The sequence below is a fragment of the Dermacentor variabilis genome, unplaced genomic scaffold (genome assembly GCF_050947875.1).
Source record: "Dermacentor variabilis isolate Ectoservices unplaced genomic scaffold, ASM5094787v1 scaffold_12, whole genome shotgun sequence".
NCBI lineage: Eukaryota > Metazoa > Arthropoda > Arachnida > Ixodida > Ixodidae > Dermacentor > Dermacentor variabilis.
The window spans coordinates 35,205,617-35,220,593 of NW_027460280.1; the positions used below are offsets into that span (position 1 = coordinate 35,205,617).

General features: G+C 43.1%; 1 protein-coding gene across 1 annotated transcript in view; it reads left to right on the top strand.

The window, feature by feature from the left end:
* The first annotated feature begins 486 nt into the window (after positions 1-486).
* Positions 487-14,977, top strand: part of Pus1 (Pseudouridine synthase 1) — a 34,447-nt gene continuing 19,956 nt past the window's right edge. Inside the window, exons 1-4 of the mRNA XM_075677067.1 lie at positions 487-642; positions 4,906-5,073; positions 5,198-5,286; positions 12,434-12,672. Coding sequence (XP_075533182.1) covers positions 637-642; positions 4,906-5,073; positions 5,198-5,286; positions 12,434-12,672 — 502 coding nt within the window. The 5' untranslated portion in view covers positions 487-636. The remainder of the gene's footprint in view (positions 643-4,905; positions 5,074-5,197; positions 5,287-12,433; positions 12,673-14,977) is intronic.

The window sequence follows — 14,977 nt, forward strand, 5'->3', positions numbered from 1 at the left end:
CTGTCTGGAACCACGCAACTGCCCTATGTGAAACGCTGCTTTCTGCAGCTGCCGGCAGGCACCGACACAAGTATACGCTTGCGCCGTCGCGGGAGCTCGCATTCTCTTAGGTGAAAGCAAATTTGCGCTTTTTCTTTAAAACCAAGTAAGCAACTGTGCCTTGTGCTATACTAAACGATGTAAACTCCAAAATGAGATATTTCTGCAAAATTTGAGCAAGAACAGTTTAGCAGTGAGCACAAAACTTTTTTTTCGAAGCGATTGCAGGCACCAAATGTGGCACCGGAAGCGATTGCAGACACAAATGTGTCAACGTTGCAATGTGCGTCATTGTCGCCATGGAGTTAAAATTTACTTTCTTAATGCTCAGCATTAATGCTTACTTTACGCATGCTCATTAAAAATTATTTTATATTTTAAATAAGTGGACTCACAGTTCAACTTGAATGTAAGCAGTGATGGTTATGGTCCTGTTTCAGGCTTCCGTCATAGCTTCCGTCTGCTTCTGTTTTTCCTCTATCCGTTCCTCCTCCAAACCGCATGGCGAATGGTTGTGCGCGATCGTTTGGACGACAGTTCTGCTTGACGTTTGCCTCGTTATCCTGGTGACCACGGTTCTAGGCTGGTGAAGGTCATATGAGTGTACGTTGATATATGTAAAGATTTGATTTTCTCTGGCACCGCATCATTGGGATGAGGACTGCTTTGGCAACCGTGCGGTGGGGACTCGTGTTCATCCGGATGCTGTGGATATTCGACGCTCATTTTTGCGTGTTATGAGCATGCACCTGCGAGTACAGGAGTGCCTTTTTAAAATCCATTTTTCAGTATTGTTTTTCACGGAAATGCTATTGGAATGCTGGGTCGCGAAACTCGTGTGTGCGATGGCGTACGGGTGAATACACGTGTCCACACGGGTAGAAAATACGTACGGGTTCCCGGCGTATTATAAAATAACGTTTTCCGCATCGTGGAACAATAAGGCTACCTGCGTCGGCAAAGTTTTCTGCCTCTTGCTTGCGGCATGCATGTAGAATGAGACCTGTTAGAGTTGTAGTCTAGCTAACGCAGTGTTAACGCACTCTTACACGAGTGGTTTTTCATCGTTCAATTATTTTCGTGGATGCCAATAGCGATCTGCTCTCTTATAGCGACCTGGTCTTCGCGTCAGTACAGTTAATATTAAATGCGGTACAGCGGTGTCGCGACAGCACGTCTGTTAATACCAAGACACGTAGACGTAGCCTACAAGCTTACTCACCGGAGCTTGGCAGGAGAACATGTTCGACGCACAGCAGAGCGCTGGCTCCGATCATGAAGACAATTTGAACTTGGTCACTTGAGTAGAGCGTATTTGACTGGTTTCAGAGCGCCGCCGCAGCGCTTCGAAGGTCGTCTAATACAGCAGTCAAGCATTACTGAGAGCTTACGTAGGTGGGCACAAATAGAGATAATGAAGCCTGATTGGCATTATTTGACCCATTTATTCTCGTCATAATGTGACTTTAAAGTTATCTGACACAACTTGTGCACAAACAGAACACACTCTGAAATGGCAAATTGAATATGCCAGTACACTGACCACTGAGTGAACTTACAGTACTAAGAGGGACTGCGTAATTTCTGCACCTAATTGGCTGGCTAAGACAGCTTTCACATCAAACAAGTTCGAAAGTGAAGCTAACCTTGAGACAAATTTCCAACAGAAATTTGTGGTGCTGTGATTCATAGGCAAGCATGTATATCCTGGTGAGCCTTAAGATTGAGATTATTTGTTAGGTGCTATTTAAACTGCCTGAAATAAACACTTGTGAAGAAAGTAGCCAGTAGCAATGATCCACAAAGCTTGGCTATCAAAAAGGTTAAGAAAGAGAAAAATGGTGATACTTCACAGCAGCACAAAGCTGCGAAGGAAACCCATGCAATTTCTCAGAAAGATAGCATGGCAGTTGAATAAACATTAATCCTGGTTCGTGGGTCAAACCTGGGACCAAAGCCTTACCAGGGCGGGTGCTCTATCATCGGAACTAGCCCTGAGGCTACCGGATTTCAAAGTGAGACTGAATTGGCAACTCAAAGCACAGGGAAACTGAATGTGGCAGATGAGTTCTGAAAAAATCCACGAGGCAAAAAATTTGTTGGTTCATGCTACTGTTGGATGACAATTTTGCCCTTTCATAAAGATTCCTCCACCTTATGGGTTTCTTTGGAACTGAACGACCATTCTAAAAAATGTTGCCTTGAGGTAAAATGCAACTGACGATTTGCAACATAGTGAGTGCCACCTGGTGTTTTCTAACCACATACGCTTGTTCACAGGCTGCATTTCTCCCTCTGCGTCCCTCCCTCGCCTTCCCGGGAGGAAGTGCAAGCACAAAAGCTTTTTAAAAATTAGTGCGAAAATTCCAGACCCTCATAGTTACCCCACATCCGCAGGCTCTGGCAAAGTAGAGGAATGTGCCAAGTTCGCCGGTGGTATAGGGGAAGATGTTGAATGGGAACTATAGTTCATTCTGCTGGTCTGTGGTCGAGGTTACATGGTTAGAAATGCCATTGCTTGCACATGCACAGCAACATTTTTGCAAATGGTCAATTATGAACCCTTACAGCGGTTCCTCTTGCACAACTAAGCCGTTCACAGTATGCAAGCGTGACTTTTAATATCAGGTGGCCGCATAGCTCTGCTTCGATAGTATTAGATTTATTGACAGGTCTTATCTAGTACCTTGAAGGGGCCATGAAATACCTTCCGGGAAAAATGTGGAATGGCATTATAATGAGAGCACTTGTTAGCAATCAAGTGTTGCCCCCGCAATGCCGTTCTTGCTTTCCCCTCATTTTCATTGTTCCTTTACAGTGTGGAAAAATGTCTGACAGTCTATAGTGATGCGCATCAGGCTCCTTCCGGCTACACATAATTGTGCTGAGTGTTCATATTGGTACTGAATACCTATGAAGTGCTTAAGTGCTAAGATTTTTTTCGTTTCAGGAGGCCTTGCTACAGCTGTTGAGCCATAGTTGGCTGACATTTAATCCAGCATGTGTTTCCTCTTGTTAAACAGGTTGTTGACCTACCATGAATCACAAGTGAAAATGCACCAGTGAAGTGTACATGACGAATATGTTGGTCCATGTTAAAATGGCCCCACAATGCATGGAAGAAATCGAGGTCGTGGGTGCGATCTCTGCTGCGACAGCCACATTTTGATGGGGGCAAATTGGAAAAATGCTTGTGTGCTTAGATGTAGGTGATGTTATAAAACCCCAGGTGGTAGAAATTAATCCGAAATCCCCCACTACTGTGTGCCTTGTAATCATATGAGGCACGTAAAACCTCAGTTTTGTTGCTTGTATAGAATGCATAGACCTGAAAGGCACCCAAGTATGCATACACACAAGCAGACAGATGAAGACAAACTTTCGTGATGACAATGTTGTTTGCCAAGAAGTAGGCTGCTTCACAACTTGAATGACGACTGCTCTTTGAGGTGAGGGGCGAAAAGTTGTCTTGCCACTTTTGGCTAATGAATATGATCTTTTATTCAGCAAAGTCAAGTTGAAAAATAATCGCATTGCTAAGTACCTTTAGTGAAAACAGGGGCACTAGTAGTAACAATGTGTACCCACCGCGGTTTCTTGGTGGCTATAGCGTTGTGCTGCTAAGCACGAGGTCGCGGGATCAAATCCTGGCCGGGGTGGCCACATTTCGATGGCGAAATGCACACATGCCTGTGTACCATGGATTGAGTGCATGTTAAATAATCCCAGGTTGTTGAAATTAATCCGGACACCCCCGTTATGGTGTGCCTCATAATCGGATCATGGTTTTGACATGTAAAACCCCAGAATTTATTTTAATGAACAATGTGTAAATTCAGCTAGTAATCATCCTTTTTTTTCTGTGCCCATATAAGCATTAAAAGTAGCAGGAATTTTAAAAAAGTTGTATACAAGGGCAGGTTGTTTGTTGTTTCTTGAGCAATTTTATAGGCTCTCTGTTGTGTGCATGGGAATAATTTTGGGCTTAGGTGCTAATGACAGCATTGTCTCTCTAGTAACTGGGCAGGTTTATTTACCACGTCCGCAAAGTTTTGGAGGGGTCCTTCAGCATGGATGTTCATGCTTCTGTTAAGTTTTAAAGGGGCCCTGAACCACTCTTTATCAAAGTGGAGAAAGGCTTTTGAAGTGAAAATATGCTATTTGAAAAATACTTTGCCACAAAAAGTACTTCAATGCATTCAGCAGAAGCAGAGTTGTGGGAAATCAAATGCGGCCTCCGCTCTGCTCCCGTTCCTTCTTCAATGTCTTGTGCATTGAAGAAGGAACGAAGAAGAATAGGCTACGGCGTAGTGGGGAATGCTCACAATGCTCCACCTTCTAAATGTTACAGTTGAAATTTCATTTTGGATGTTAACGTAGGTGCCACAGCTTCCGCCTTTGGTGCCTACGACACGCTAAACGTAAGCCAAACGTGGTTCTCCTCAGTGCACCGCAGTGCGCTCAGCCAGTGGACTCGTGGTGGCACCCCGGAGTGGCAGCAGTATCTACGCCATGTAGCCGACTGCAGCTTGATGTCGGCTATTGGCCAATGGCAGCTGTCTAAGGGAATGTTGAAATAAAGCATCCGATAACGAAATAAAGCACCCAGAAGAGAGTGAGGAGGGCAGTAGCTCCTGTTGAAATGAGAGCATTTGAGAGAAAGCTTCACACACCGCGTATGACAGCAAAACTTGGCTGAGATGTTCACAGCAGCGTATGCTACCCACGGACTGTTATTTCACCAAGCCCGAGGGGCAGTTCAGGGCCAGTTTAAAGGACACTGGCAACTCAGTTTAGATGGGCAGTTGTGTTATTAATAGATAGAGTTGTGTTATGGTTGGCTGATTGAGATGCTCTAATTTGCAGGGGACACTGCGGCACCTTTTAGGCTTGGCATTTGGGAAGAAAGAATCGGTTAGGTGGCCCTTCATAACCAGCATCATGTCAGAACTGCAGAACGTCATAGAAAAGAAACATGCATTGGACGACAACGGTGAAGAAAAAGATGCCAAGCGGCTGAAGTCAGATAGTGAGGTATTGTTGCCTTGTCTTTATGGTCTACGAATTTCTTGCTTTTACACGAAATCGATACTTGCTCCTCTGCTCTGTACTGTGTTCTGAGTTACAAACCCTATGTTTCTTTTCTTGTTCACCCAAGGCACAAAATGCAGAATTCCTAAGAGTGAAGGCAAAGAAGATGGCCTTGTGTATGTGTTACAATGGAAAGGACTATCTAGGAATGCAAAGGTAACTACTGTATTCGAGCAAATTACCCATGGCATACACTAATGGATTTGCACCCATGTATACTATCATTATTTGCTGCAGACAGTGCATGTACTTTGAAACTGACACATTTTGTTGAGTCACTTGGTGGGTCATGACAATCAAGCAACACTTGAGGCAAGGACACAGGAAGATGGCGCAGCACTAGGTTTGCAAGCTATCTCAGATTTGGTGGGACAGTCCTGGCTTTTGAGTAAATGGGATCCCAAGTCGACCCAATTGGTGCAGCCAAATGTTCTGACTTTTAAATTCTTCTTTCTTTTTCTTTTTACAGTGAAAGCTATATATGACTAACTTTCCGTAGTTTTATCGGCCTCCAGCAACAGAAACAAACTGAGTGAGTTCTAACGAAGCCATGTGGGTGCAGTGTGGTGGTGCAGATATAAAAATGCGGAACAGATTAGAACGCTCGCCGTGAACAATAGCGTGACGTCAAGATTATGGCAGTATATAAGCAGGAGAGATATCAGCGTTAAAAACAGCTGCAGTATCGATGGGGTGCACATGTATAGTTCGTACACCCGAAAAATAACATGCGTACGAAGAGCGCCGGAGCGAACAGCAGTGAGAATGTAAACATTGGTGGCGTGAAACAAGAACCGACTAAGAATGTTCCCGCGATGCTGAATGAAAACGACAATTGCGAGCCCGGACACCTCCGAACGAGCAACGACGCCAGACACGCAGCGCAAAAAATGACAACCATTCCACTCCGCGAAGATGGAATGGCAGCTAAAGCACTTTGCTTTCCATTTCAGAGCTTTGACTGTCATCAGCTTTCGCTGCCATTTCATCTTCACATAGTGGAATGATTGTCATTTTTGACTGATTAACAATCGATAGATAATTTCCTTTTTATGCCTGACAGCTTGGTTACGCAGTCTTCTCTTTTGCCTTCTGTTGCATTGTCATAACTGCAAAGGCGTTTTTGTAGAGGTGAGCGAATATTAACATTCTTGAATATCAATTTAATATGAATAGTAAGTGTCAAATATCAAATAGTTAAAATCATACTCATATATTTAGAGCAGGAATATTTATTTTCGCATAAGTAGGTACCATACCTCTAGTGACTAGTGCAAAAAGACAGCGAACTATTTAGGAAGAAGGATCAGTTTTAAACATAGGATCCCTAATTGTTATTAAAAAGAACTGCACGAATATCCTCTCTGTATAATTTAGAGCCTGATTGCACACAAGCCTCTCAAGAATAAATGGCTGCTTAATGACTAACATTCAGTGCTGATACCATTTTATGTGAGTGTTGTTCAAGTAAACAGATGCTTCGCTTGCTTCTTGTGACGCTTTTTGTCTTGTCTGGTTCTCCGCTGATTATTATTATTATTATTATTATTATTATTATTATTATTATTATTATTATTATTATTATTATTATTATTATCTTGAAGGCAAGGCTGAAAATTCGCGTTATGGCTTGTGCGTGAGTAAGGAGTAAGTAAGTAACTTACAGTGTGTGCAGTCATCGACAAATTGTTGTCCTTCTGCCTTTTCACATCAGCTTCTTGTTGTTGCTTCTGGCATTCAGCAACAATGAGTTGCACCTGGCTTCCCTCAAAAATCGTAGGAATAGCTTCCTTTCGAAATTGATCAGGGTACTTTCTTTTCGTGTAGTGGGCCATTCCCTTTATGTTTGCTGCAGTACTTATCAAAAATTGGGTGCTGCTCAAAATGTCGCACTCATATTTTGTCTTTTGCTGTAAGCAGTTGCTTACTTCCAGGAATTTTCTGTCGCGACTGCTGCAGCAGTGCGGATTAGATGGTGCTGTGAACAGAGAAGACTTCTCCCACCCTTTGCCATATCCGTACTTATAGCAGGGCACAAAACACTTCAGGAATTAATTTTCTGTTCCACTTTTTCAAGCACCAGTATCAACAGACTGTTCTCTCAGGCATGATTAAACATACCGCACACAAAGTAAACAAAGCGCCAAACACAAACAGTACGTAGCACATAATCTTCACTTTCGCACTGATGTTCTGATGTCAAAAACAATGTACTTCTGCTGTATGTTTACGTACCACTTTATTTTTTGTCTGCTTTCTCTAGGGAAATGTGGAAATGATTTGCATACATGCAGAAAAAGCAGAAGAATGTGTTTGCTTGAATTTTTTATTTATGTGCACATAATTTTTTGCTTGATTGCTGTCAAATGGAGATGCCTTGGTTCCAAGCTTGTACTAGGCGACAAGCTCGATGCACGCCGCCGTCGCCGTTCTTCGCCACTATAGCGCATGCGCATATGGAAGGGACCTGTGAAAGGGTTTCCACATGTCTCTGCAGATGGCGCTGCGCAAGAGGGTAGTCAGCCGGGCTCGGAAAGAGAGAAAGCATGTGCAAATACTAGGAAGTGGAGTGGAGGGTGAGAGCAAAGAAGTGAACTAGACATCCGGTGTCCCCATTTCACGATTTGTCCTGAGTGAATGTGTTACACGGCAATGGAGTTGGCACTCCTGTCTATCTTACTCTGTGGCTGTGAGAGACAAATTTAGGGACTGCGCCTATGTACTATTGAGGAGTACACATTTAGGCCCATTTGTCCCTAGCCGAGCTCCACTATGTAACCGCAGATAAATATTCCAGAATAAGCTCTCCCTCCTCCATTTGTCTTTCGTGGTGTAGCGGTCACAGCACCGTGCTCGTGATTGGAAGATCCATTGTTCGGATGCGTGTTTGATTGACTTCTCCACTTTTTCTTCTTTTAAATTTGCATTATTATATTATTTCCCCATTTCACTTCTTCAGCAGTTGTTGTTTACCTATGCTTCAACACCAGGCCTGATGTGGAGAGTTCCTCCAGTGACCTGGCGCTAAGCGGGGAGGTGGGGGCTTAGTTTACTGTGAATTTGTTATACGTTACTGTGAATTTGTTTTATATTATGCTTCCCCATAACAGACTGTTGACCGCTGTGATCTGGTTCGAACGGAAGTTAGGCGCCTGTTCTCACATAGTGCACATTTCTATTTGCTAGGGACGAACGGAGCAAAGGGTGACCTCCTCTGTAGTACCTAGGCGCAATCCCCATTAGGCAAAGGCGGCGCAGCTCTTGCATGTCTATGCCCTTGACAAAACGGAAATATGTGTTGCAACATCCAGTTAGATGTAGATGACGGAAACTAGAAATTATATTGTGACGCCAAGTCTCGTGCTCATGAGTGCCATTTAAGGTACATGTGTCTCATCCAGGTGAGGGCAGCTTGACATCTTATAAGTACCTAACTACTAATTTGAAAGTAGGGCATTTTCTGGTTCCAAACACTGACATCACTTGCCTGATACATGTTCACTTTCACATATTAGTGCATGACTTTGAATAGTGGCACAGGTGAGGACACATGGAATGAAGCTACAGCGCGAGCATGTCTCTAATGCAGTGTTAACTCATATTCATGTTCTGTGTTTAACTTGCTTCACAAGTGTAGGTGAGACAACTTATGATGGCTCTACTTATAGCGAATGATACATATAGTTTGCCTGCACCCTCCTTAGTGGCTATAGCGTTGAGCTGCTGAGCATGAGGTCGTTTGTTTGATCCTAGTTGTGGTGGCTACATTCCCATAGGGGTGGAATGCAAGAATGCTTATTGAAATGAATGCACATTGAAAGAACCCCAAGTGGTCAGAATTAATCCCGAGCCCTTCACGTTCACATCCCTCATAACCCACTGTGAAGTTTCATGACATTTGACCCCGCAATTTAAAAAAAGATAGTTTGCATGCAAGCAATGACACCGTCTCAGAACGGGCATATACAGACATAAGAAGTTTGATATGAATGCGCAAGACCTCCGTACTTGCCCGGGAAAGCAACACTTGGTTTAATGTGCCTTGTTTCTTCCTCAGCTCTTGGATTTTGCTCAACCACTGGACAGTGCTTGAGGTCAGATTAATCTAACCAGACGTGAAAACATAAACAGTGCAGCCGTGCAGTTAGCACTTTCAGATTTTGCCTTATTCTTGCTATAGTCACATGTGTTTCTCTTTGCTGAACTGTGTGCCAAAGTACTTGGCTGTCAAACACTGTCAGTTCACCACTTTACTCTGCAGTGTATAAAGAATCATACACCAAGTTCTTCATTGACCTCAAGAAGAAAGGCTGTGGAGTTCTCAGTGAAAATTACTATCGTAAGCAACTTTGTTTAGCCCATAAAACAAACTTATCTTTTAAGGAAATTTCAGTTTGCTAAAGCTTCTGCATTGTTTCTACAAAGCAATTGGTCTGCACCAGAGCCCTTAGTGATGACCATTTGGCTTCACTGAATATTCCAGAAGCCATGGTTATTGTGTCCACTTTCAATAACAGTTGCGTCACCAAAGTGTCTTTAGGTGAACTTTAAAATAAATAAAAATTCAGTCATTGGGGATATCAAAACATAATGAAGTAATCATGTGTGATGCTCGGGTTTTCAATAAGTGACCTTGCCTGTACTTGGTGTCATTTTATATGTGATGCGATAAAGATATTAGACTGGGACAGCACAGGTAAATACTGTGGTATTTTATGGGCTTCCTTTAACGTATCAACACTGCACATTTGGGGACTATAAACCCACTTTTATTGCCCAATTGGTTATTATAGAAACAAGGTTGAGCACACCTTCTTAAAGAGTCATCTTTAGAAAAGGCAGTTGTTGAATGTCAGGGTTGTTGCACACGTCTCTCCATATCCAAATTATGATCATGGGTGCTTCTATTTAGAACTACACAAAATGATTCAGAAACATAGTGTCCTTCTAGTGGACTGTCCATTTTGGCCGCCAATGATTGGCTAGAGCAGTACACATGTGAAGGAGGCAGGGTGGGGGCACAAGCTTTGTTCTTACTCGTGCCACAGCCCAGCCAATCAGCTATTCAGTACCAGCCGAAATGAACAGTCAGTCCACTAGGTGGACGCTAACAGAATACGTCCCTAGCTCTACCATAAACTATCAAGAAGGTCTGAACAATAACTGAAATAAAGCATAACACAATAAAGCAATCAAGTAAGAGTTAATTTTGGTGCCACTAACCAAAGGCTATCAAGACACCAGTAAAGGTTGTTTTGAGGATATCTCAAATATACAGCTCACAAGACAGTGCAATGACATGAGAAGTGGTAAATCAACTTTAGACAAGCAGTTAGCATATATCTCTGGCACTTGTTTTGGAAAAATCTTCTAAGCCAGCTTTCAATAACCATGTAAACCTTCCTCTGAACTGAGTGGTGATGCCAGGCAATGTAGCTTTACTGAGGCTGGCTTTGAAGAGCACTTGTCTGACTTTAGCCACCAAATACTAATGCTGACCATAGTCTCCCATTCTTGCATTAGTAAAATGCTGCAGTTATAGTGTCGTAGATTCCTAATTGCCACCAATATTTGAATAATGATCTCAGTAGGGGGAAAGACTAGGAAATCTAGCATGAACACAGACATTTTTTCGACCCTGTGATAAAAGCATGCATCGACTGAATAGCCCATCCATTGTGCATGTTCTTTTTAAACCCATCATACGTCTGCTGATAAGCAACTCACCGTGCCTACATTTTTTGGTTTTGCCAACTCCTCAGTACGTGGGATCCGCACATTTTCTTTAAATTGTAGAACAGTGCATTTTTTTCCTAGCCTGCTGGTATCAAGTGAGAAAGAGAGCATCATTTAACATAAGAAAAACAGATAAGCCAGCCAGACGAGTTTGTCTCTGGCCTACTGCTTTGTGTGAGAAAGGGGGTTAAGGGTATGGAAAAGCAAACAGAGAGAGTGCAGATGATACAGTACAGTGAACTATGGGCATGGTGCATTGTACATATGTATGCTACATTATGCACGTCACAATACACAGGCACCTGTCAAGTGGGGCTGCTATCTGTTGAAAACGCTGAATGCTCTTGCTGCTCATAGGTAATTTTTAATGTCATTTTGCACCCCCAGAATCTTTCTTTCTAAAAGAGCTCTGTCGTTCCAACAAGGCAACATGGCATTGAGTGTCTGACATTCCATTCTGTGCTATAATCAGAGAAGTTGCAGAGGATGCACAAAATTGTTTCTGGAATCTCTCATGCCTTACAGTCAAGGTCATCTTCACGACTTGTGAAAATACCGTTCGGTAAACTTTACCCCAAGTCTGATTCTGTCCTGTGAAGTTTTGTCACTTCGCTTTGTGATTGGTGGAATCCTGGTTGTTAAGTCTGGGCATAATGTGAAAGTGCAGTCTTAGTGATAACAGGATTTTGCCAAGTTCAGAATAGAGGTGCTTCGTATTACGCAGAAGAGCAGTGGCACAACGCATCTGTATGTGGAAGCTTTGCTGCCTCATCTGCAAACTTATTGCCTAAAATTTGGTATTCACTCGAACAAACACTATAATGGGGCCCTTTTTGTGTCCTTTGGCATACAAAAAATCTGTGTCTATGGCAAGTTGCTTGTTTGCTCCTCTCCATGTGACATCCAACTCCTTGCAGGGACGACTTAGAATCTGAAAATATTGTGTCCATTGATGCAGTACACCGATAAAGATTTGTCTTAGTACCTCTCGGATAGTTGTTAATTCCATTGTTGTTGAAGTTTGACTGATTCGGCCAGCATAACATTGCACTAGCCCTGATTCACTAGCCCTGCAAAATACCACGTTGATGTTAAAGATGATCTGTAGTCTACTGTAGGCTTCATGACTGCTGATGTTGTGGAAACATGAGGGGTTCAGCTGTCTGCATACACAGGGCAAGTCTCCAAGTGTTTCTGGAGAAATAATGTACTCTAGAGCGCCCCTAGGGCTGTGTTATCCATTGAGCTGTGTTCTTCGTTGAGCTGTGTAATCTATAGCACAGCCAGCAGATTAAACATATCATTGAGAGATGACTTGCTCCTCCTCTCTACTGAATTTTGAATATGTATACCTCCTTGAATGTTAAAGTATTGTTTTTCTATGAAAAGGAAAATTACATTAACTTCTGTGATCTGAAAGTGGAACTCAAAAGATTTATTAATAATATAGCTTAAGCTTTTATATATAGCATCTTCTACACATGGCACTTATGACAAAACATTGTCACTTGCTGGTGCCAACCCTAAAGCACAATTCCTGATGAGTGATTTGTAAATGCTTTGACAGGAATCCAGGAACCAAGACAATAGAGGAAGACCTGCTCACTGCTTTGTACAAGGGGCAGCTTATACAGAAGGAGCACATAGACATTCCACAAAATGTGAAGTTTCAGCGTGCAGCTCGTACAGACAAAGGAGTCTCTGCTGTGCGACAAGTGGTGTCCCTCAAACTACCCACCAATATCAGCATTGATGAAATGGTGACCAGAATCAACAGCCACCTTGTGGATCAGATAAGAGTCATTGGTGAGTGGTAAACAGCCTTATCTTCAGCATCGTCAGTTCCAGGATTGTGATGCCTTTTTCTCACATTACAGGGTGTCTAACCGGAAAAACCGGTAATTCTTAGGGATATTGAATAGTCTGGATAAACTCGGGGAAAACTCAGGGAATTTTTGCTTCAATCAGGGAAAATTAGCTGTCATTTTATTGAAAGGGAACGAAAGTCGCCCTACTGCTGGCTCGAGTAAAAGAGAGGAATCGTAACGAGTTGTCCTTGACGCCGTGTGGTCGGCTGGAGAAGGTGCCAGTGTACAGTCAACACCCGATTTTCGTAAAATGCCCGATAATGCTGACGGACACGCTCTCCTGGAGAGCGTGTCTCTAGCCTGCTACTCCTCACTGGGGAAGGGGAAGTGGGAAATACAGGGAGAGTCAGTGTATAAGAACGTGTGTAATTTCAGACGCGAGAACCCTTCGCTGTCCGATTTTCCGGTCGTTTTGCCGTGACCGCAGGACCGAATCGGCATTAATTAAAGCCAACATCGTCGTTTTATCTCGCCGCGTCGAACCAGCGCTCTCGCACGCAGGTCCGCTGGCAGCCGTAGCCACCACCGCGGCAACGCTAGGCTTAGCTTCTTCGACGTTCGCTGTTAAGGTTCTTGCCGTTCGGTGCCGTGTTTTTCATTGAAAGAATTCGCCGCTGTCAGTAATAGCACCGACTCTGCCTCTGTAATCCTCGCGATTGTCTTCGAAGCTGAGAAAGCATGGCGCGTTGCATAAAGCCGGTTCCCGAAAGGCAGCTTCGCCTCAACACTGCAATGTTACGCGGTGAAGCGTACGTGAAGTCTTGCGGTGAAGCTTAAGCGTGGGAAGGGGGCAATCGTCACAGTACGTATTCCATAATTATACACGCGTGCACTCGCCATCTACTGTCGCAGTACGAGCACCGATATGCTTAATAAATGTACTGGCAGGTCTTCAGAGCGTTTTGGTACGTGCCTATGAGGATTTGAGTCCTTAAGGGCAGTAAAAGACGCATTCATTTTTTTCGGGCAGCCTGATTTGGTTTTTCGGACGTTTTCGTGGCCCCTAGGAAGTACGAAAAATCGGACGTTGACCGTACAACTGCCCAAGAGGATGCTTCAAATGGACCGTGGGGCGAACACCCGGCGGAACGAGGACAAGAACAGAAATGACCGTCGCATTAAGGAATGATCGAGAAAGGAACTGTGCCGCCTCTTCTTTGAAGGAGCTTGAGCTCAAAAAGCAAAGTTTTCGCTGACGCAAAGGTGCAGGTGACCTTCATCCAAACCAAGATAAACTCTTGAAAGCAGTGAAACACAAAACAGGCATTGTGCATGGGCTAAGAGTATGTGAGGAGAGTTGAGGTTGACTTTCCAACTGCTGAGAAGATCTCACTTGTGACAAAGTTCCGGCCTAATATCAATGATCTTGCTGTCACTTGATAGAAATAGCTCATTTTCGAAAATATTTGCTTCTGTATGCATCTTTTTATTCGTATTGAAAGTGTTCCAACTCGATTTACAATGGGCTTTATAATTTTTCTTCTTCGAGGATATTTTATTTGCTGTTCATTTTAATATCCCCTACCTTCAGTTTTCTATTTCGAATAAAATAAGCACTACTCCTTAGTATTAAAACTAGATTAAGTTTCTTTTTTTAAATGCTTACTTGAGAGTGGCAGCATCGGGCGATGTGGTGGCAGCCTGTCTTGACATAAAATAAAGTTCTGTGTCGCTCAGGGATAACCTGGAAAACTCAGGGAATTTGAAAATGTCAACTTGGTAGACACCCTGACTTTAGCAGCTAGCAGCTGCCCTGCATTCAAGCGGCTGCAGTAGTATTCGTGTTAGTTAGCTTTGCCAGCATTATAAGATGCTCAAGTGCCATTGTTCTGATGGTTTTTAAGAGGTCAGCTGTAGTTTTAGTCAAAGTTTCTACAAAAATTACTAGAGGGCACTCTGGTGCTGCAATTAATTAGCTACCTGGTGCTGCGATCATTCACCCACCAGGAGATTAATGGGTAGTACATAGATTTGGCTAATCTTCGTGCTTGTGGCTTCAGACATTCTTTTGACATTATCTATTAGACTTATAAGCTTACAAGCACTCACATTTCTTTAAATGCATGAAGGCAATAAGCTTCGGTGCACATGCATAATCATTGCAAATTGTTGGACTTATAATGCAATACAGTCACCTCTCGTTACAACGGACCCTGATAATCCAACAAAAAACGTCCGTTTTATCCAAAGTCCATAATATCCGAAACGCTTCACTTCCGAAACTTTCGTCACTGTGCCTGACA